We start from the raw sequence: 20,228 nt of genomic DNA, 5'->3' as shown, positions 1-20,228 counted from the left end.
TAACCCTCGCCCTAGCCGAGTGCGTAGGAGGGTTGCCCGGAGGAGGCGCCCACTGGCCCATCTGTCTGCTCCTCCAGGAATCCCTGCTGGAGGAGAACCCCGAGAAAGCCTTCTACGGCTCAGAGGAGGACGAGGCTAAGGGCCCGGGGTCGGAGGGGGCGGCTGCCACGGCGCTGCCCACCCGAAAGCCCTATGTCATGGACCCCGACCACCGGCTGCTGCTGCGCAACACGAAGCCGCTGCTGCAGAGCCGCAGCGCCGCCGTGGTCATGGCGGTGGCGCAGCTCTACTTCCACCTGGCGCCCAAGGCCGAGGTGGGCGTCATCGCCAAGGCGCTCGTGCGCCTGCTGCGCAGCCACAGGTGCGCGCCCGCTCCCCGCCCCCATCTCGGGGCGGCCCCCGCCCATCTCCTGTCCCCTGGCGGCTGCCTGTCTCCGGGACCCTGGGAGCATCACATCCCCCGACCCTAGCCCACCTGCCCCCACGCTGACCCCAGTCCTGCTCTCCTCCCACTGGTGCCCTCTCGCCACACTAGGCCTCACTTCCCTCCTATTTGGCCCCCCTCCCTTCCCCCACCTGCTGCCCGTTGCCTCAGCCGAGGGGCCGGGGTATCTCTGACTGTTCTCTCCGCAGTGAGGTGCAGTACGTCGTGCTCCAGAACGTGGCCACCATGTCCATCAAGCGCAGGGTGAGCATGTGACCAAGGCCTGCCCTGGCAGTCCGAGGGATGGCTCCTGCAAGCGCTGGGAGTGCTGGGGAAAGGCAGGATGGGGGAATGCCTTGGCTGTGCAGAGCGCGGCAACGGGGAGACCCCCAAATGCAGGTGGAGAAGCAGGGCCTGGATCTTGAGAGGCCACTGAGGGAGGAAAGCGTGGTGAAGAAAGACCCAGTCAGATCTGAGAGGGAGGAGAGGACTGAGGCGTGGAGGACAGTGAGGAGGAGGGAAGGATACTGGTCAGGAGAGGAGGGGTGGCTCTGGAAGAGAGGTGGGTCCAGGGCTGCAGTGGAGCTCCCTGGGGCTGCCTCTCTTGTGCCAGGGTATGTTTGAGCCCTACCTGAAGAGCTTCTACATCAGGTCCACTGACCCCACCCAGATCAAGATCCTGAAGGTGAGTGATGGACCCAAGAAGTGCATGCAACCCTTCTGGGCCCTCCCCACCCCCACACACCCACTCAGATATCCACAGTGGCCACCTTGGTGCCTGCTTGTTTCTGGGGCTGAGCCCATGGTTGCCCCAGCCACAAGCCTTTGCTCAGGAAGCCAGGCTAATGAGAGTCGGGGGACAGGGATAAGGGAACTGCCCTCTGCCTAGTATCTGTTACATACCTGCCACTTTTCACATACGAAGTAACTTGATTTTCATAATAACCACAGGAAGTGTGCGTTATCTCCATTTTATGGAAATGTAGACTCAGGTGAGGTAACTACCCCGAGGTAGTTCTGCTGACTCCAGAATTCATTCTTTTCACACTACGGTCTTCTGTCCTCCCCCCACAGTGTTAATGCCCCCACACACCTACCCCCTCAGGATTTTGTGCAAACATACACCCATTCCAAACATACAGAAAAAGTGGCAGGAGCTCATACCTCCATTCCATTCCTGCTCTGCCTCCTCGTTATTGAGTGACTTCGCTCAGCAACAGTTAATCCTCCTAACGCTTTGGAACGTCTCCTGTGTATCAGTCACATCGCTAGGTCTAGGGGTATGAGAGAGCAGTCTAATCAGGCACCCTACCCTTGTGAAGCTTACAGTGTGGTTGAGGTGAGGAGGAGACATTAAGCAACTAATCATAAAACACTTATAAAAATCCGTTTATGAAATATGGTATGAAAGAAAAGTGCAGAGAGCTGTAAGAGCATAAAATAGGAGGACCTGGTTTAGTCTAGTGTCAAGGAACTTTCCTTCAGGAGGTGAGGCTTGAGCCAAGGCCTGAGAAGTGAACATAAATTATCTAGGTAACTGCAGGAACAAGAATGGGAAGAATCGCTCCATGCAGAGGAGACAGCACGTGCAAAGCCTTTCTGAGGCAGGAAGAGGTCTGACAAAAGGCCTGTGTGACTGGGCCGTAGTGGACAAGGGGGGTGGTGGGAGATCAGAGGTAGACAGCGATCAGATCATTCAGGGACTTACAGACCGTGATAAGGACGTTGGTCTTCATCCTAAAAGCAATGGGAGGCTTTAAGTTTTCCATGGAGGTGGAGATGTGACGGGATCATACTATAAGCGTATTCTGTCAGGGAATCCATTTAAGAGGCAAACTGGTCCTCCTGCATTTTGGACAAGTTTCATGAGCTGTCAGTTCCCTCATCAGTCCAAGGATGATGCAGGGCTATCCTGAGGATTGTTTTCTGGTCGGTGAGGTGTGTTTGGAATGAAGGCACAGAAAGCCCACTGGTCACGCTGCCATTTTTGCCTCCCTGCAGCTGGAAGTGTTGACCAACCTGGCCAATGAAACCAACATCCCTACTGTCCTACGGGAATTCCAGGTACAGGCCAGGGGCCAGCTCCCAGCCAGAGGGGCCCAGGAGAGCTGCCCTGCAGCTCCTCGTGCTCAGTGAGAATTGTCCTGATGGGTCAAACCTTCTCCTAAGAGCCCAAAGTGGAGAAACTGTTACCTTAGCTTCCCTCTCAATGTCTTCTGCTGGCTGTGGGCTGGGGAGTCACTGGGTTGTGGATTAGAGTGTCACTCCTTCTTCCAGAGTTTAGCCTCTGGCATGATGAGTCATTGAATAAGGGGTGACAGCCTTTCTGAAGGTGACTCTCAAGCCTGCAGAGTCACTGAGGGATCACTGCCTACTGGGGGTCACTCTGTCATGGTGTCCCACAGACCTACATTCGCAGCATGGACAAGGACTTCGTGGCAGCCACTATCCAGGCCATTGGACGCTGTGCAACTAACATAGGCCGAGTCCGTGACACCTGCCTCAATGGCCTGGTGCAGCTACTGTCCAACCGTGATGGTCAGTGTTTGTCTGAGTGTCTAACTTTGATGACCAGTGGGTATCTGCCTGCATGTCTGACTCTGACAGCCAGTGGGTGTCCACTTGTCTGTCCAGGCACAATGTGTGTTCCTCAGTCTATCCACCTCAATTAGTGTCCAGGTGTTTCCTCTGAGGGCCACTGGAGAAGTGCAGGGGGTTGAGGAAGAAAGCCAAGGGTCTGGGGGCACTGCAGGTGTGTCTGTCCACCTGTGTGTGGTCATCTGACTGTCCCGGGGTCCACATACTCATTTCCTGTTCCGCAGAGCTTGTGGTCGCAGAGTCAGTGGTCGTCATTAAGAAGCTGCTGCAGATGCAGCCGGCACAGCACGGGGAGATCATCAAACACTTGGCAAAGCTCACAGACAACATCCAGGTGAGGGAGGAACCCCGTGTTTCCCTCTCCACTCCCGTGTCCTGCCTGTGATTTTAAGACTATAATTAAGTGCTCTAGCCTAAATAAAATCAACTTCCACACCTTCCATACTGGCTCTGAAAGGTCTTCAGGTGGAAGGAGGGGAAAGATGGGACTATGTGACCCTGACCTTGCCAAGAGTCACCTTCCCTTTGGGGGTCCCTTTGGGGATCCCTCCACGGCCTGCACCACCACTCGTGTTTTCTCTAAAGTGCTGGCCAACAGTGGCTGATTGGCAAATCCAGTGGTTTTCTGTTGTACTACCAAATTGAAACATTCAAACAAGGCACTGCTGAAGATTCAGGAAGAATAATATGGCAGTAAAGCATCCAGGGTACAATGAATCCAGAAAATTCACCTTTTAAACCATGACTGGCTTTGGGCTTGAAGGCTCTGCCCATGCTAATGAAACCCTAGGGAAGAGGGGAGATGCTGCCCAGGGAATGCCCACATTTTTTTTTTTTAATTGATGTCATAATAGTTTATAACGTGAAATTTCAGTTGTACATTACTATTTGTCAGTCACCATGTAAATGCGCCCCTTCACCCCTTGTGCCCACCCTCCAACCCCCTTCCCCCTGGTAACCACCAAACTGTTCTCTCTGTCCATGTGTTAGTTGATCTTCCACATATGAGTGCAATCATGCGGTGTTTGTCTTTCTCTGTCTGGCTAATTTCACTTAACAGAATACCCTCCAGGTCCATCCATGTTGTTGCAAATGGGATGATTTTGTCTTTTTTATGGCTGAGTAGTATTCCATTGTGTGTGTGTGTGTCTGTGTGTGTGTGTGTGTATATATATATATATACACCACATCTTCTTTATCCAATCATCAGTCAAGGGACACTTGGGTTGCTTCCACTTCCTGGCTATAGTGAATAATGCTGCAATGAACACAGGGGTGCAGAAACTTCTTTGGATTGTTGATTTCAGGTTCTTTGGATAAATACTCAGTAGTGGGATAGCTAGATCATAAGGTATTTCTATTTTTAATTTTCTGAGGAATCTCCATACTGCTTTCCATAGAGGCTGCCCCAGTTTGCATTCAGGCAATACCTACTTTTTAGTCCCTCTCCCACCACCCCCACTCTCATCTCCAGAAAACTCCATGACACAATAGGCCAGCACAGATGGGAAGAGTGCCATTTCCCTGACAGGCCACATGTCCACCCACATTCCCACATCCACCCCAGTCCTAATTCCTCTCCCATACCCACAGGTGCCCATGGCCCGAGCCAGCATCTTATGGCTCATTGGTGAGTACTGTGAGCACGTCCCCAGGATTGCACCTGATGTGCTGAGAAAAATGGCCAAGTCCTTCACAGCAGAGGAGGACATCGTCAAGCTACAGGTCATCAACTTGGCGGCCAAGCTGTACCTGACCAACTCTAAGCAGGTAAAGATTGAGAGATGCTGCCTAAAACACTCTGGTCCCCAGAAACTGCCCTGGCAATGTTCTCTGGGCCCTCACCAGGTAGGCATGAACTCCAGCACCTCTTTCTGAAGAGAGTTCAGGGCAGGTGGCTGGTATACCCAGGTAACCAATGCTACCCCCGTGTCCACAGCCACTCTTGGGACCCAAGGGCCTGGTAGGGATGGTGGCCACTGTTGAACAGGCTCTCCTGTGGGGCTGTGACCTCCAATCTGCCAGTGGGAGTGTCCCTACCTGCTGCCTTTGGAACACTAGGGCTGTGAAGAACCACAGTTGAGTGAGGCTGAGGGGACGGGACAGACATTGATGGGAGAACATGCGTCCCAGGAGATGTGGTCTGTGCTTCCTCCCAAAGCTCGATGATGCTTGGCCAGTCTGTACTAGAGATAAGGAGGCAAGTCTCTGCTCGGGCTTCTGTGGTGCTGGCAGCCATTGGCATTCCCAAGGTGAAAGGTTACAAGAAATACCATAGTGAAGGATGTGGCCCATCCAAGCTGGAATATCAGGCCTCTTGAGTGTCCAGCATCCCCTGAGATGGTCCCAGGAGATTCTTGTAGGAATAAAGTGTAATGCACAGAGCTTTTCTAGGTGTTGGGGACACCAAGCACCTTGATAGTTCCCACACTTACTGCCCCACTCAGTTAAGCAAGACAAGGGTTGGCAAATTACTGCTGATGGGCCAAATCTGGCCTACTACCTGTTTTTGTAAATAAAGTTTTATTGGAACACAGCTGTGTTCATTTGTTTGTTTATTCTCTGCGGATGCTTTTGTGCTACAAGTTGCGACAAGTTAACTAGTTGTGACAGAGTCCATATGGCCTGCAAAGCCTAAAATAGTTAGTCTCTGGCCCTTTATAGAAAAAGTTTGCCAACCACTGGAGCAAAGCATCTGGGTGGGTGACTGGGGTCTGCAGCATAGCTATACCCTGGAGATTGTGACATCCCTGTCAGCCTGAAGGTGGCCTCTTTGCCATTCCATGGGAGCCTTTGGATGGTGGCACTTGTGCTTCTTCAGTGACTCCTTTGATCCATGGTAGCTGGAGTGGGCCCCAGGGGCTCAGGCTGGGGAGGCAGAGCCATCATGTGCTGGGACTCTCCTCAGGAGTTGAGAAGGACAGCAGTCACATGTGGGAGCACTGAGGGACTGGGTCTGTGGGTGTCACTATTGTCAGAGGCAGATTGGAGACAGAAGTTAGAGGGAGCACCATGGGAAGCGTTCAGTCATTGAACAAATATTTGTGTGCTTCCTTTGTTCAGATGGGAAGAGGAAGCAGTTGGGAGGAATGTTTGACAAGATGAAGCAGCACAGGTGGGGACTCCCCCGATAGGGGGAAGTCTGACGGGCTCAGGACAGAGCCAGAGCCCCGAGCCCCAGGTGATGTTGGCACTTTGTCTTAAGCCTGGGTGTGTCCATATGGCATTTCCCCAAGTTGTCACTGTCAGCTACATGTGTTAGCTCCATGCACATTTGTCCATTGATTTATTTAACATACATTTCCTGAGTGCCTCCTATGCCTGGCACTGAGCTATGTCCTGCAGTAATGACAGTAAGTGAGATGTGTTTACTGGCCTCCCAATGCTCATAGCCAAGCAGAGGAAGGAGCACAAAACATAGCAATAAGAGCTGTTGTCAGGGTCGGCTGTTGTCAGAGAGCTGTGGGTATGTTCAGCTGAACTCCTCTCCTAGGCAGGACACAAGGGGTCCCAGCCCCCATCAGGGCACTCAGAGTAGGGCCCTGTTCAGGAAAACGGACACTGACCTCCAGGCACCCTTCACCTGAAGGCGCAGCCTTCCAGACACAGACCCCTTAAAATGGTTCTTCAACTTAATAAAGAGAACTTTTCTCCTCCCTCCTACTCTCCGTTTCTTTCTCCCTTCTTTCTTCCCAGCCTGTTCTGGGAGGGATGCAGAAAGAGGAATCCTTGGCATACTAGGAGGGAGGTGGCTTGGATGTGTACATGGCCATCCTTGCAAAACAGCAGTGATACTTCCCCCATCCCAGGACCATGGGTGATATCTGGGCCTGCCACAAGGCCACAACAATCCTAGCCATCCCCCTCAACTTACTGACCCCCCCACTGCACACCAGATCCTGGACCAGGCTGAGGCCAAGGAGATGACCGAGAGGCTCTGCCCTGGTATTGCTCAGCAGATAATCAGATTCTGGGCCAGAGGCCACAAAGGCTCTGACAGCAGACGCACTGACAGAAGAGTTGGGGTGGTGGTGGTAGTGAAGGTGGTTATTACAGCCACCTGGAGGATGGCACCTGGGGCAACTGCCTGGAATGTTTTTGGCAGGTGACTTTGCTTTTGTATACCTGGTGAGATGTGTAGGAGGAGGGTCTGCTGGGGGCACCGTGGGAGCTAAACTTTGGCTTCTACAGTGGATGGAAGGTTCTGATAAGTTCTGCAGAATTTAAAAAAAAAGCTAATAACTTTTTTCATATTATAAAGTTAATGCATGCTCATCATAAAACACTTGGAAAATCCAGAAAAATATTAAAGTTTAAATTAGCCATAAGTCTACCATTTAGAAAAGACCACCATTAATCTTATATTTCCTTAGCTTAAAAAAATTTTTTTGATGCCTATATGTAGTCATTCAGAAGTGGTACATTTGTGTCTTGTTCAATATATTAATCTTTTCATTTCTGTTTCCTTCCAGTGTCTTCATATTTAGAAAGTTGTTTCCCCATTCACAAATTAAAATTTTCACAATTTCCTCCAGATTCTTTTTCTATTTTCATATCTTTTAGTCCATTGTATTAATTTTCTATTGTTGTGTAATAAATTACCACAAACTTAGTGGCTTAAAACAACATGTTTATTTTCTCACAATTTCTGTGGGTCGAGAGTTCAGCCATGGCTTAGCTGGGTCTTATGCAAGGCTACAGTTGAGGTGTCGGCCAACCTGGGTTCTCATCTGAAGGCTCTGCCAGGCAAGGGTTCACTTCTGAGCTCACATGGTTGGTGGCAGGATTCACTTCCTTGTGGTGGTAGGACTGAGGCCCTGGCTTCTTGCTGGAGAGCTGGAAGACTGCTCTCAGCTTCTAGAGGCCACCCTCAGCTCCTTACCATGTGGGCCTCCCAACATGGCCATTCATTTCATCAAAGCCACAAGGGAAAAAGTCTCTAGAGCCAGTCTGCCAGCAAGATGGAGTCTTAGATGATGAAATTTAATCATGGGACTATGTTTTACCTCTGTCACCTTTGCCGTATTCTATTGGTCAGAAGCAAGTTTCAAGTCTTGCCGACACTCAAGGGGAGGGGATCACACAAAGGCATGAGCACCAGGAGGCAGGGATCTGGGGGAGAGAACCCTAGAACGTCTGCCCCATCCATCTAAAGCTTATTTTTATGTTGTATGTGAGGTAAGGATGTATTTTAAATCTTTTTTTTTTGTTTTTGAATAGCCAGTTTTCCCTGCATGATTTAACAGGTGGTTGTAAGGTAGCAGGTATGTTGGCATAGATACTTGAAAAGGCATCAGTGTTCCCCACCTAAAATTCTCCCCAGCAGCTGGAGCCCACTGGTCAGTGAGAGCCTTGTTCTGTTCTTGGTGCACTGAAGCGTGTCTCATAGGCCTTCTTGAGCAGCCGATAATTCCTGCGCAACCTGGCTAGGGGAGGTGAGGGTTCTGGTGGTGCAGACTGGACGCCATAATCCCTGGGGAATGGGTCTTTGGGATGAAGAAGGGTAATGAATTGTTATAGGCAAATCTTGCTGTGTTGAGGTGGGTAGACCAGCTGCTTCTTATGTTGGTTGTTGACATGCAGTGAAGGCTATGAACAGATGGATCCAACTCCTAAACACTTCTTTCTAGAACTAGGCAAGGACTTGGTGGGGGGAGGGAGAGAGTCTGTGATCAGCCAGCTGGGAAGTCTGTGGAGGGGGACACAGTTAAACCAAAAGGAGGATCAGCAGCATCTTGATAATGGACCATGTTGATAAGGACATCCACTAGACTTGGCTGGTGTGATGGTGTCTGGCCAAAGGAGAGGCAGGACTGTGATGAAGTCCATTGGGATGGTGTCCTAGGGGAGTGTGGGGTTCAGAGTACTTATCTGTGATGGGGAACAGTGTTGTAGGTGGCACAATGCTGGAAGGGACTAAGCTGAACGTGAGGCCACTGAAGTCCCTCTAGGCCATGTGGTAGGTAGCAGTGGAGTCACAGTGGCTCTCTAGAGTTTTGCCACAGCAGCAGCTCTGATTCTGGGCCAGCATCTTGGGGCTCTACGCCTCATTGTCATCTTCCTGATAACCTTGCTGGATTACCTGGGTCATCCATGTCCAAGGCTAGATGTAATGCTATGTAACCATAAACTTGGGGAAGACCAGAGTCAGTTCTAGGCTCCCTCGCTGGCCCCTGCTGCCACAGGCACTCTGGCTGTGGTGACACGAGATGTATGTACTTGGTGGTTTTGACTGTCTTGGTCATAAGAGATAGAGACCTGGATGAGGGCAGCCCTCTATGTCAGCAGATGGGCAGTGAGGGGAAGCAGATGGAGTGCTGGCTTGGGCAGGTCCAGGCCTGTATGCAGCACTGACTGGCTCCTTAACCTAGCAAAAGTCACTTAATGACTCTGCTTCTCCCCTGTAAACAGGAGCGATAGCACCTGCGTCTCGGGAGGGTTGTGGAGGTTACAGGGGATGGTGGGAAGGACCTGATGCACAGTGCTAGAAGCCTCTCCACAAATGATGGCTGCCGCTGACATTTTGTAAAGACAAGGTAGACAAGGCCAGGATCAGGGCAGAAATCGAGATTTGGGGGTCCTGGGATATGGCTGCCTTGACTGCAGACCATGAACCCCACGTGACTTCAGCAAACCCATAGGCAGCTGCAGTTTTGTCTGATCTCATTAGGACCTTCCAGGAGTGGATCATGGCCACTGAGACCCCTAGGCTGCTCAGAATCTACTTTGTGGATCAATGGGGCATGAGGGCAGCCCCTGCCAAGGGGATCTTTATGTGTTTCCACTCTCTTTTTTTTGTCATCTAGTTTCCCCCTGGGTGATGGAGCCTGGGAACTATGAGGTCTGGCGGAATGGTCCAGACCTTCACTCACCCTGGTACCTCAGAGTAAAGAGACTGGCCCAGCCTGAACTACGTTGGGTAGGAGCTGGGCCTGGGGCAGTGGGGACCACAAACCTGAGGAAGAATGGAGTCGAGGGCCAAGAGGGAGGAGAGTCCAAAAGGATAGCCTCTTTGCTGGTCCAAGGCAGTTATCAAAGTTGGGGTCAGGAGTCAGGGCCAGGGAGCTGAGAGAAAATGCAGTCTGATGCAACGGCAGGGTGGGAGGGAAAGTTGGGTGGAGGCAAGCTATAAGAGGGGAGAGGGAAGCACTGCTTGGAGGTGCTGGCTTAAAGAATCTAGTTCAGAGACCCTCTCTGATGACTGTAGTCCCACCTCTTGTCCCCTAGACCAAGCTGCTGACTCAGTATGTTCTGAGTCTGGCCAAGTACGACCAGAACTACGATATCCGAGACCGAGCGCGCTTCACCCGGCAGCTTATCGTCCCTTCAGAGCAGGGTGGGGCCCTCAGCCGCCATGCCAAGAAGCTCTTCCTGGCACCCAAACCAGCTCCAGTCTTGGAGTCATCCTTCAAAGGTGGGAGCTGAAATCAAGGGTAACAGTCCTGGGGGGAGGGGAGGAATTGGCCAGGACCCCAGTCCCAGACCTTCTCCCTGAGGTTGCAGTCTTGGCCAGGCCCCAGGCTTTTGTGGGCAGGACTTCTGGAGGAATGCTAATCCTGCCCCCCTGGGCCACCGCTTTTGCCCACCCTGCAGTGCCCAGGGCTTTTACCCACCCACAACCGCCACCACCATCATCTCACCTGAGTCTCTGCCCTACCAACCAGCATGGGCTTCCTGGCTCTTCTCTGCTCCGTGCCCCTCCGTGCTCTCTCCTTGAGCAGGCACTATATATCAAGATTTCAAATACCAAGGGCCCAAGAATGCAGGAAGTAAAACACTATATGAAGGAGACGTGTATGTTTGTAAGGGTCCTGAGAAAGCAGTTGTCAGTGCTCTGTGGGCTGTCACTGGAGTCAGCCCAAACCCCAGGCCCCAGGCCCTCAGCCTTGCTTCTGTTCTTGGGTTCATCTCGGTGACAAGGACTCTGAGAGAGGCCAGGAGGGGAGGGTCCTCCAGCTGGCTCTCTCGACCCAGGAACCTGCACAGGAGGGGAGCCTCCTTCACAAAGCTTGGTTCTCCTGGCTGGCTTTTGGTTCTGCTTTTTCTCTTCCCTTGACCTCAGGAATAGGGAGATTCTGAGGGATGGGGCAGATTTGAAAATCTCCCAGAAAGAAGGGGAACAGTCCCTTTCTCCTCCCCAACACCATCCCCACTCACAAGTCTGTGTTGTCCTCCTCTGGCCATGAAATCCTCCCACTCCCATTTGGACAGCTCACCCCTCCACACGGAGTCCAGAGCCTGACCAGACATGCCTCCCACCCCTTGACCCAGCCTTACCAGCCTCTTGGTCACAGTTGTTGTCCTCACCCCCACTAGGCCTCCTTCCTGAGCCTGGCTGTGCAGTCAGATGCAGCCCCCATTGCCCTGAAAGAGAAGTCACACACACATTTCTGCCTCCCCACAGGCAGACCTGAGCAGACAGGCCAGCAGCATCTCTGGGTCTGGAGTCCCCTCTGCCCTCCTCTGCAGTCCCACCTGCCCCCACCCCTCAGCCCCTGCTCTATGCGGGCCATGCTGCGTTTTCTTCCAGCATATGGACCTGAAGGTGCAGTCGGGGGGAGACCTATTAAGGGACACACCTACCCCTTTCTTCTACCTAGCTAGGGAGTCCCGACCAGAATCACCACCAGTCTCACCTAGGAAATAACTCCCAGGGCATTTCCTCACTGCCACTACTGACTTGCTCTCTAACCCTGTCCCAAGACCGAGACCACTTCCAGTTGGGCTCACTGTCCCACCTGCTCAATGCCAAGGCCACGGGCTACCAGGAACTCCCAGACTGGCCAGAGGAAGCCCCGGACCCATCTGTGCGCAACGTGGAGGTCAGCAGGGGTGGAGGGTTGAATTGCATGTGTGTGTGTGCGTGTGTGTGTGCATGTGTGTGTCTGTACGTGTGGAGGGACAGACAGCAGGGAGCCCTGGGAGTGCTGGCCTGGCCCTCCTGACACGCCATAGCTCTCCTGACACCCTCCTCACATGCAGGAAGATCTCTCTCTTATTGAGACCCATGGGGGCCTGTTGGGCGAATACACTGAGGTTCCCCGCCCCCATCGTGTGCCGTGTGCCCTCTGCTCTGTGTGCAGTGCTCTCTCCCACCCTGTGCTGCCCCTTCTCCTTCCCCTTGTGCCTTCCCTACACTCTGTTTCTTCTTTGGTTTGGCAGTGCTCCCTCTGTGAGCAGCACCCCTCCCCTCCATGGGCAGCGCCCCTTCCCTCCCCACCCTTATTCCTTCTCGGGGACAGGACCAGGTAGGACCCCAAAAGAGTCAGAGCAAAGGATAAGAAGGCCCTATGCTTTCCTTCCCCCTCCCCAGCCATGACTTAATGACCACCCCTCACACTTTCCCTGTCTTCAGGTACCTGAATGGACCAAGTGCTCAAATCGGGAGAAAAGGAAGGAGAAGGAGAAACCCTTCTACTCAGACTCTGAGGGGGAGTCAGGCCCCACAGAGTCGGCAGACAGTGGTGAGGAGATCAGCAGAGCTGGGGGCCCTGTACTCCTGCCCATGTGTGTGCCTCGTGGCCTTGTGTGCCTTGTGTGTGTGCGAGGGGTGTGTGTGAGTATGTTTTATATTGTGGGAGCCCTGTGTTCCTGCCCATGTCTGTGGCTTGTGGCCTTGTGTGTGTGTGGGGGGGTGTGTGTATGTTTTATATTGTGGGGGCTCTGTGTTCCTGCCCATGTGTGTGCCTTGTGCCAGTGGGAGGGGGGTATGTGTGTATGTTTTATATTGTGTGGCCAAGGGGGTGTGCAGCTGCTTGTGTGCACTTGTATGTGTGTTTATGCCCCTGAGGGATTGCCTGTTCCAGGTGTGTGTGTGCTTGTGCAGGTCTCTATCTACACGGGTCCATCTCTGTCCCAGTTGGTCCAGTTGGTATCTGCGGCTGGGGGCAGGTCAGGGGGGTTTGCAGCTTCAGTGCTGAGTCTGAAGCTGGGAGCCCAGGGCCCCTGCTCTGGACCAATGGAGACCTACACACAGGGGAGGGAAGCCTGAGACAGTTCCTCCACAGACCCTGAGTCCGAGAGTGAATCGGACAGTAAGAGCAGCAGTGAGAGCGGCTCTGGGGAGTCCAGCAGTGAGTCTGATAATGAAGACCAGGATGAGGATGAGGAGAAAGGGAGGAGCAGTGAGAGGTAAGAGGGGAGCCAGTCAGATGACTGGTGGGGTTCAGGGGTCTCCTCTGGAAAAAAACGGGCTAACACTCAGCCTTAGCCAGTCTTGTAAGAGCCTCTGAGCTTCCTCGTGAGCTGGTGGGGCCTGCAGATGCCCTAGTCAGCTCATGTGATGGCTACTTTGGCTGGCTGCAGGAGGTCTCTGTGCCGGGCCTGCCACCTCATGGGGGCAGCATGGAGAAGCAGTCAGGGGCCAGGGACCCAAGCTGGCACAGCCTAGCTTAAAGTTCTCACTGGGGCCTGGGCATAGGAGCCCAGGTGTGGATTGCACTGGCCCAAACTCCCCACACTCATCCCCACTTATCAGGGCTTCCCCCGCTCTTCTGGGAGGCAAGTAGGAGGTGTCCAGGCTGGGCCTGAGCCCCATTTGTCCCTTCTTCTCCAGTGAACAGAGTGAGGAAGAAGGTGAGAAGAAGAAGATGAAGAAGAGGAAGGTGCCAGAGGGACAAGGAGAAGTCTCGTCCTCGGATGAGGGCAGTGATTCCAGCAGTAGTTCATCAGAGTCTGAGATGACATCGGAGACCGAGGAGGAGCAGATGGAACCTGCTTCCTGGAGGAAGAAAACAGTGAGAGCCTTGGGGCAGGAAGGGGGTGGGCTCATGGACCAGGGCCTTCCCCATACTCTGGGCCGGGCCCAGGCATCTCCCTACCATGCAAAAGAGACCACAGTATCTTCTACCTAACCCAAAATAGGCTGGGTACTCCCCTCCCACATCTGCATCCCATTTATCTCTTTCAGCTTCCCAGCAGTAAAAGCGCCCCTGCAGCCAAGGAGATCTCCCTGCTTGATCTAGAGGACTGTGAGTTTGGGTGGTAGAAGTCACAGGGGGACGGAGGCCTGGGGAGTGTGACTCTGGATTAGCTTCCTCAGGGCTTTGGGGTGGGGAGAGCAGACAGAACACCTCTTTGGGCCTGAGAGGGCAGCAGGACAACCTCCCCAGGTTTGGGGTTGGGAGTGGAGGGTGGTTATCTGCTTAGAGCCACCAGGCTGACGTGTGCATCGCTGTCCATGGTGCTGAACTGTCTGTTTCCCTGAGCCCTGGGCTCCCTACTCAATCGAAACCAATTCTACTTTGCCCCTCCCTCATCACAGTCTTCCTCATCTACCCCCACAGTCACCCCTCCCAGTGTCCAGCCTGTGTCTCCCCCTACGGTTGTGTCCACCAGTCTAGCTGTTGACCTGGAGGGCCTGACACTCACAGACTCCCCCCTGGTGCCCTCGGTGAGTGAAATGAGGGAGGGACTGGACTGGGACAGGGACACATCTCGGTGATTGAAATGAGGGAGGGACTGGACTGGGACAGGGACACATCTCTGTGATGCATCCTATGGTGTGGATTTGTGTGTAGGGGGATGTGATGGAGGGAATAGCTTTGAGTCCCATTGCTGGATGACCCTAGGGGGGAACAAGGCTGGGACAGCCTCTCTCCTTGTTGCTCACTTCCACTCTTCCCCACTTCCTCCTCCCCTCTAGCTGCTGAGTCCAGTGTCAGGTGTTGGGAGGCAGGAGCTGCTGCACCGCGTAGCTGGCGAGGGGCTAGCTGTGGACTACGCCTTCAGCCGTCAACCTTTCTCTGGGGACCCGCACATGGTGTCTGTGCACATCCACTTCTCCAACAGCTCTGATACCCCCATCAAGGGCCTGCATGTGGGCACCCCCAAACTGCCTGCTGGCATCAGCATCCAGGAATTTCCTGAAATCGGTGCGGAAGGGCTTTGGACATGAAGGAGAAGGAGACTCCTCGGCAGAGTCAGTCTTTCTATGGCTGCCGATGCCCTGTCTGTGCCAGGCCAGGGGCGAGGTTATGGGGGCACAGAGATGGTGTCTAACATGATCCATACCCTGGTGGACAAGATAGACTAGGAAATGAGCAAGTCCATATCAGAGCAGAAGGTTCTTGGTTGTTTCAGTACTGACTTAAATGGTAGGGGGGGCGGGCGGGAGGGTGTTTAGATTTCAGGAGAAAACCAAGGGTGGTCTCCAGGGGCCCAGAAACCCAGGATTCCATGGAGGGGTGTCAGCTCTGGCAGTAGAGGGGAGAATGGGTCTGGATTCCAGACTTATCAGATGATAGTGTCTCTCCCTTTCCTCTTTTCCCTGCCTCACACCACTGCAGAGTCCCTGTCACCTGGAGAGTCTGCCACTGCTATAATGGGCATTAATTTCTGTGACTCAACCCAGGCGGCCAATTTCCAGCTGTGGTATGTGTCCAACTCATGGTAGGGTGGGAGGGTGGGCAGGGGAGAGGTGGGGTCAAAATAAACGGCAGCTAGAGGTGGTGGTAGGAGAGGATACATCATGATCTGGTGGGTCTGGAAGCCATCCCAAGCCTTCAGGTCTTACCTCAGTCTCCTGCTGCCTCCAAGCCCTGCCTCCAGCAAAGTGAGAGGTGAGGGGAGAGATACTGGCCTCACTTTCTCTACCTCTGTCACCTCCCACCCTTCCCAGCACCCAAAGCCGACAGTTCTACGTCTCCATTCAGCCACCCGTTGGGGAGCTGATGGCCCCTGTATTCATGAGTGAGAATGAGTTCAAGAAGGAACAGGGTGAGTGCTCCTTGGGAGGGGGCTCAGCACCATCCACTGGGGCTCATGAAGCTCCACCACATAGTCATGCTGAAGGGGCCTCAGCTCCTCCAAATGGAGGGAGGCCTCACAGCTTGTGGCTCCAGCAAAGGCTTTATGGAGGCCAGGACCCTTCAGTGAGGCTTTGGAGAGAGAGAGGACTCAGGCAGGCAGAAAATTCTAGGCGAGCATTCCAGCTGGGAGAAACATTATGAGTAAGTGTTGGTGAATGTTTACAGAAAGAGGGGAGGGGAGGAATTTGGTTTGGGGCATAGGAGTCCCTAGCTCAGAGAATTAGTAAGAACAAAGCTGAAAATATGTTTGGTCTAGTTTCTGGAAGCCTTGAATGCTATGCTAAAAGATTTCAGTCCTAGAATTTCAGAGCTGGAAGGGGTCACAGAGGTTATTGGGTCCAACCCATCTGTAGAGAGATAAGGACTACAGATTTCATCTTCCTAGCCGTAAAGGAGTCATTGAAGGTTTCTGAGTGAGGAAGGGGTCAGGTTCAGACCTTTGCTTCAGAAAGAGGATCTGACAACATCCACAGCTAGGATTGGAATTGGGAGAATTTGCAGCAGGGAAAAGAGGCAAGACAGCACAAGTGGGAGGAACATGGGGCTTTCTGAGTCCTGGCTTTAAGGTCTGAACCTGCACGCTTGGTGTGTGACTTTGGACTAAATTCTGTGACTAGTTCTAAAGCTATTGCAGTAGATCTGATGAGAGAGCGTGAGGACCAGGATTAGAGCCATAACAAAGAGAAGGAAGGGCTGGGGTAGGGGAGAGGCACTGGCAGAGGGAAGCCACTGGCATTTGCCCTAAGAAGGAGGAGAGGGAAGTATATAAGCTGACTCTAGACTTTCTGGCTTGGATGGTAGGGAGAATGGCAATGCCCTTCACCTAGACCAGGGGTCGGCAAACCTTTCTGTAATGAGCCATAAAGCAAATGTTTTAGGCTTTGTGGGCCATCTGGTCTCTGCTGCAATTACTCAACTCTGCTGTTGTAACACAAAAACAGCTACTGATAATCCATAAATGAATGAGTGTGGCTGTGTTCCAATAAAATCCTATTTATTGTCATTTAAATTTGAATTTCATATAATTTTTGTGTCATGAAATATTAATCTTTTAATTTTCTTCCCCAAAACTTTAAAAATATAAAAAACATTGCAGGCCATACAGGTGGTGGGCCAGATTTGGCCCGAAGGATGTAATTTGCCAAACCCCTGATCTGGAAGAAAGAAGAATAGGCTGGGCAAGGGAGGAGGGCATATCATGGGTAGTTTTACGTAAGCTGATTGTGAAATGCATTTGAGAAATTCAGGAGGAGGTGCTTAGTATACAACTGAAAATGTGGATCTGTGCCCAGGACACACTTCTAGGCTGGAGTCATGAGCATGGAGGTGATAACTGAAGCTGTGAATATGAGTGAGATCACCCTGGGAGAGCGACAGGTGGGAAGATAAGAAGGCCAAGGACCTTCCTTCAGGAAAACCTGTATTCTTCAGGAGAAAAAGGAGGGGAGGAATAAGAGAAGAGGTGGGAAGATAACTAGGAGAGATGAGAAGGCATAAGAGTGCCTTGGGGTGGTCTGCAGGCAAGGATGACCAAAGACCTTCAGAGCCAGCAGATAGGAGGCTGCTGCCAGCATCAGAGAGGCAGGTCATTGCAAAAGGGGGACAGAGGCTAACTGCAGTGGGTTGAGGGAGGGCAGGGCAGGGCTTGAGGAAATGGAGTCCTCTTTGGAGGACTTTGGCCATGAATGGGGAGGGAGACACAGCACTGGCATGATGAGGGATCTTGCTTCTGGAGAGGACTTCTTAGGAATGAGGAGACTTGAACATGGAGAGACTAAAGGTACAGGGGCAAGAAAATGTCACTAGTCAGAAATGGAGGGGATGGAAGCAACAGGAAAGGGATGTCCGTTCTCAAAAGGAGGAGAAGAATGAGGGAAGCAGCAGAGGGAGGAGAGAGAGGCTGAAGAGAAGAGGGGCAGGAGGGCAGATGAAGGAGCTCACACAGCTGGCCTAGAGCGTGTGCGAGGAGAGGAAAGGTCAGGCCTGTACAGTGAAGGTTTCCAGGGATGCTGTGAGCACCTGGGGGCTTCAGCAGCCCTGGCCAGATCTGGAGCTGCACAGGTGAAACTAGGGGTCCACCTGTGAGGGCTGCATGTAACTACTAGACTCTGGCCTATCTGGTGAGAACCAGTGCCTTGGCCAGGAGTGCAGCAGCCACCAGTGATCTCTCTGTGAGGACTCAACCTCCAGGAGTTGGGAGGGATTTGAACTCGGGGTGGAGGGCCAACTAGGAAAGACCAAAGGGTGTGGGGTCCAGGGTGGAAGAAACCTCTTAAAACTGACTGGCCACCAGGTCCACTGGCCACTCCTAAGGGGCTGGGGCCCAGATGTCTGACAGCGGGAAAGCGGCAAATCAGTCTTTGTTCAACAACATGGATAGAGCCCTGGGTGGGATGGGGAGGCTGACAGGGGCTTCCTGAGGGAGGGCCAGGTCTGAGGGGGAAGTACCCCCTCCCCAAGACTGGTGAGGGAGATTCAGACCTGCCCAGCCTGAGGAGAGCTTGGTGAGGATGCTCGGTGGGCAGACCCAGGGGGCCCTACCACAGCCTCTGCCCTCATCATGACATCTGCCCCCAGGAAAGCTGACAGGTATGAATGAGATCACAGAGAAGCTCACACTGCCAGATACCTGTCGGAGTGACCACATTGTGGTGCAGAAAGTGACTGCCACTGCCAACCTGGGTCGTGTCCCGTGTGGCACATCTGATGAGTACAGGTACTAGGCCACCAGCAGAGGGGAAGAGATAGGCTCTTGGGCCTGGTTTGAAGGAGGGGCCCCAGAGCTGAGGCCCTTTCTCGACCCTCACCTCAGGTTTGCAGGGAGGACGCTGACCAGCGGGAGCCTGGTCCTGCTGACCCTGGATGCCCGGCCCACTGGAGCTGCCCAGGTGACAGTCAACAGTGAAAAGATGGTGATCGGTACCATGCTGGTCAAGGATGTGGTACAGGCTCTGACCCAGTGACTCCCAAGTACTGTGACCTCTTTGACCCCCACCTGTCCCTCCCTCCTGACATCTGGGCTGTTAGACTCTCTCTCTTTATTTCTCTCTCTCTCATATTAGACTCTTCATGCCAGATGGCATCCAGGAGGTCCTCTCTCCCTCTGGTCATTACCAGGCTCCCTCCCATTCCCCTCCCCATGGATTCCTTAGTGACCTGTGCAGAGGGAGACAGCAGCTGCTCCCTTCAGTCCTCCCAGGTTTCTGTAGCTATTTATGTAGCAAAATCTCAATAAAATGTCTTCTCCCTAGAAGCTGGCTCACCTTTCCTTTCTTCTGGGTTCTGTCTAAGGGTGTTAGAGGGGAGAGCTGCTGAGAGTGACTGTGTTTGACCCTTGTGAATGATCACTACTGATCTCTAGGAGAGGCTGTGACTGACTGTCAGAGGTGACTCTGGTTGGGCCCCAAGATGACCATCTCCGAGTCTCCAGGTAGCTCTGTGAAAGAGATATCTGAGCAGGGATGGGGAGGCCAAGCTGGAAGAACTCCCTGGTTCTTTTTATGAGCCTCTGCAAAAGTGAGGCCTCTTCGATGGCTGGCAGTCCCCTTTGGTTCCCCTCATGGGACCTTGGGAAGGAGGACTCATAATGTGGGGAATTCCCCAAACATAGGTGCGAGGTTCAAAATATGTTAACTACATCTGGATACGGGACCTAGAACCCACATCTGGCTGGGCAGATGACCTAACTAGCCATCTTGGAGAGAGAAGAACAGGAGATGTAGAACAGTGCTTCTCAAACTGCCCTGCATCAGATCACCTGGGGATGTTACTAACATGCAGATTCAGATCAGTAGGTCTGGGGTGGGGCCTGAGATTCTGCATTTCTAACAAGATCCCAGCAACCAACACTGTTGCTCCATGGACACACTTGAGTAGTGAGGATATAGAGCCTCCACACCTGGGACAAGCCTTCTATGGGTGGCAGTGAGGGTCAGGGCCCTCCCTGATAACTTTCCTGGTGAGGAAAGAGGCTGAGTGAGCAGTGGTTCCAAAAGGTGCAAAAGGTGTTCGGTTAGCTTGTGTTCTGTGCAAAAAAAAAAAAGTCTGTGACCAACTAAGTTTAGGAATCATGGATTTAAGTGAAATAAGTTTATTTCCCACAGGCTTTTCAGAGCCTTTACTATGCTATTGTGCACTGTGACCCCTCTCCCAAGAGGGCCAAGAGCTTGCAGTGTTACCCAAACTTGGTTTTGACCTTGGAATGCTTTTGCCCCAGAACATCTTGATTGAGTTACAAGGAACAAACTCCAGTGATAGTTCAAGATGTGGTGCCTCAGCCTCTGACCCTCCGTGACCAAGACTCTGGTTCTTTGGCTGTACCTCCGCACAGCCCTGTCACTGAAGCAACCCTGAGCAAGTCTGTTCAGGGGAAAGACAAGGTGAAACAGATGTGGTCC

At 52.7% G+C, this 20,228-nt stretch overlaps 1 protein-coding gene across 2 annotated transcripts in view; it reads left to right on the top strand.

The window, feature by feature from the left end:
• AP3B2 (adaptor related protein complex 3 subunit beta 2) overlaps window positions 1-19,074 on the top strand; it is a 33,723-nt gene extending 14,649 nt beyond the window's left edge. For both annotated transcript variants that reach the window (XM_058540487.1, XM_058540486.1), the window contains exons 8-26: window positions 78-361; window positions 634-688; window positions 1,038-1,109; window positions 2,426-2,488; window positions 2,830-2,962; window positions 3,247-3,356; window positions 4,616-4,792; window positions 10,250-10,436; window positions 11,726-11,844; window positions 12,378-12,486; window positions 13,030-13,153; window positions 13,578-13,758; window positions 13,932-13,992; window positions 14,308-14,414; window positions 14,667-14,895; window positions 15,310-15,394; window positions 15,642-15,739; window positions 18,409-18,547; window positions 18,644-19,074. In XM_058540487.1, coding sequence (XP_058396470.1) covers window positions 78-361; window positions 634-688; window positions 1,038-1,109; window positions 2,426-2,488; window positions 2,830-2,962; window positions 3,247-3,356; window positions 4,616-4,792; window positions 10,250-10,436; window positions 11,726-11,844; window positions 12,378-12,486; window positions 13,030-13,153; window positions 13,578-13,758; window positions 13,932-13,992; window positions 14,308-14,414; window positions 14,667-14,895; window positions 15,310-15,394; window positions 15,642-15,739; window positions 18,409-18,547; window positions 18,644-18,794 — 2,484 coding nt within the window. In that variant the 3' untranslated portion in view covers window positions 18,795-19,074. The remainder of the gene's footprint in view (window positions 1-77; window positions 362-633; window positions 689-1,037; window positions 1,110-2,425; window positions 2,489-2,829; window positions 2,963-3,246; window positions 3,357-4,615; window positions 4,793-10,249; window positions 10,437-11,725; window positions 11,845-12,377; window positions 12,487-13,029; window positions 13,154-13,577; window positions 13,759-13,931; window positions 13,993-14,307; window positions 14,415-14,666; window positions 14,896-15,309; window positions 15,395-15,641; window positions 15,740-18,408; window positions 18,548-18,643) is intronic.
• The last annotated feature ends 1,154 nt before the right edge of the window (window positions 19,075-20,228 follow it).

Source organism: Diceros bicornis, chromosome 5 (assembly GCF_020826845.1).
Source record: "Diceros bicornis minor isolate mBicDic1 chromosome 5, mDicBic1.mat.cur, whole genome shotgun sequence".
NCBI classification, from domain to species: Eukaryota; Metazoa; Chordata; class Mammalia; order Perissodactyla; family Rhinocerotidae; genus Diceros; species Diceros bicornis.
The sequence above is the reverse complement of the archived record's forward strand: the minus strand, read 5'-3'. Positions and strand labels throughout refer to the sequence as shown.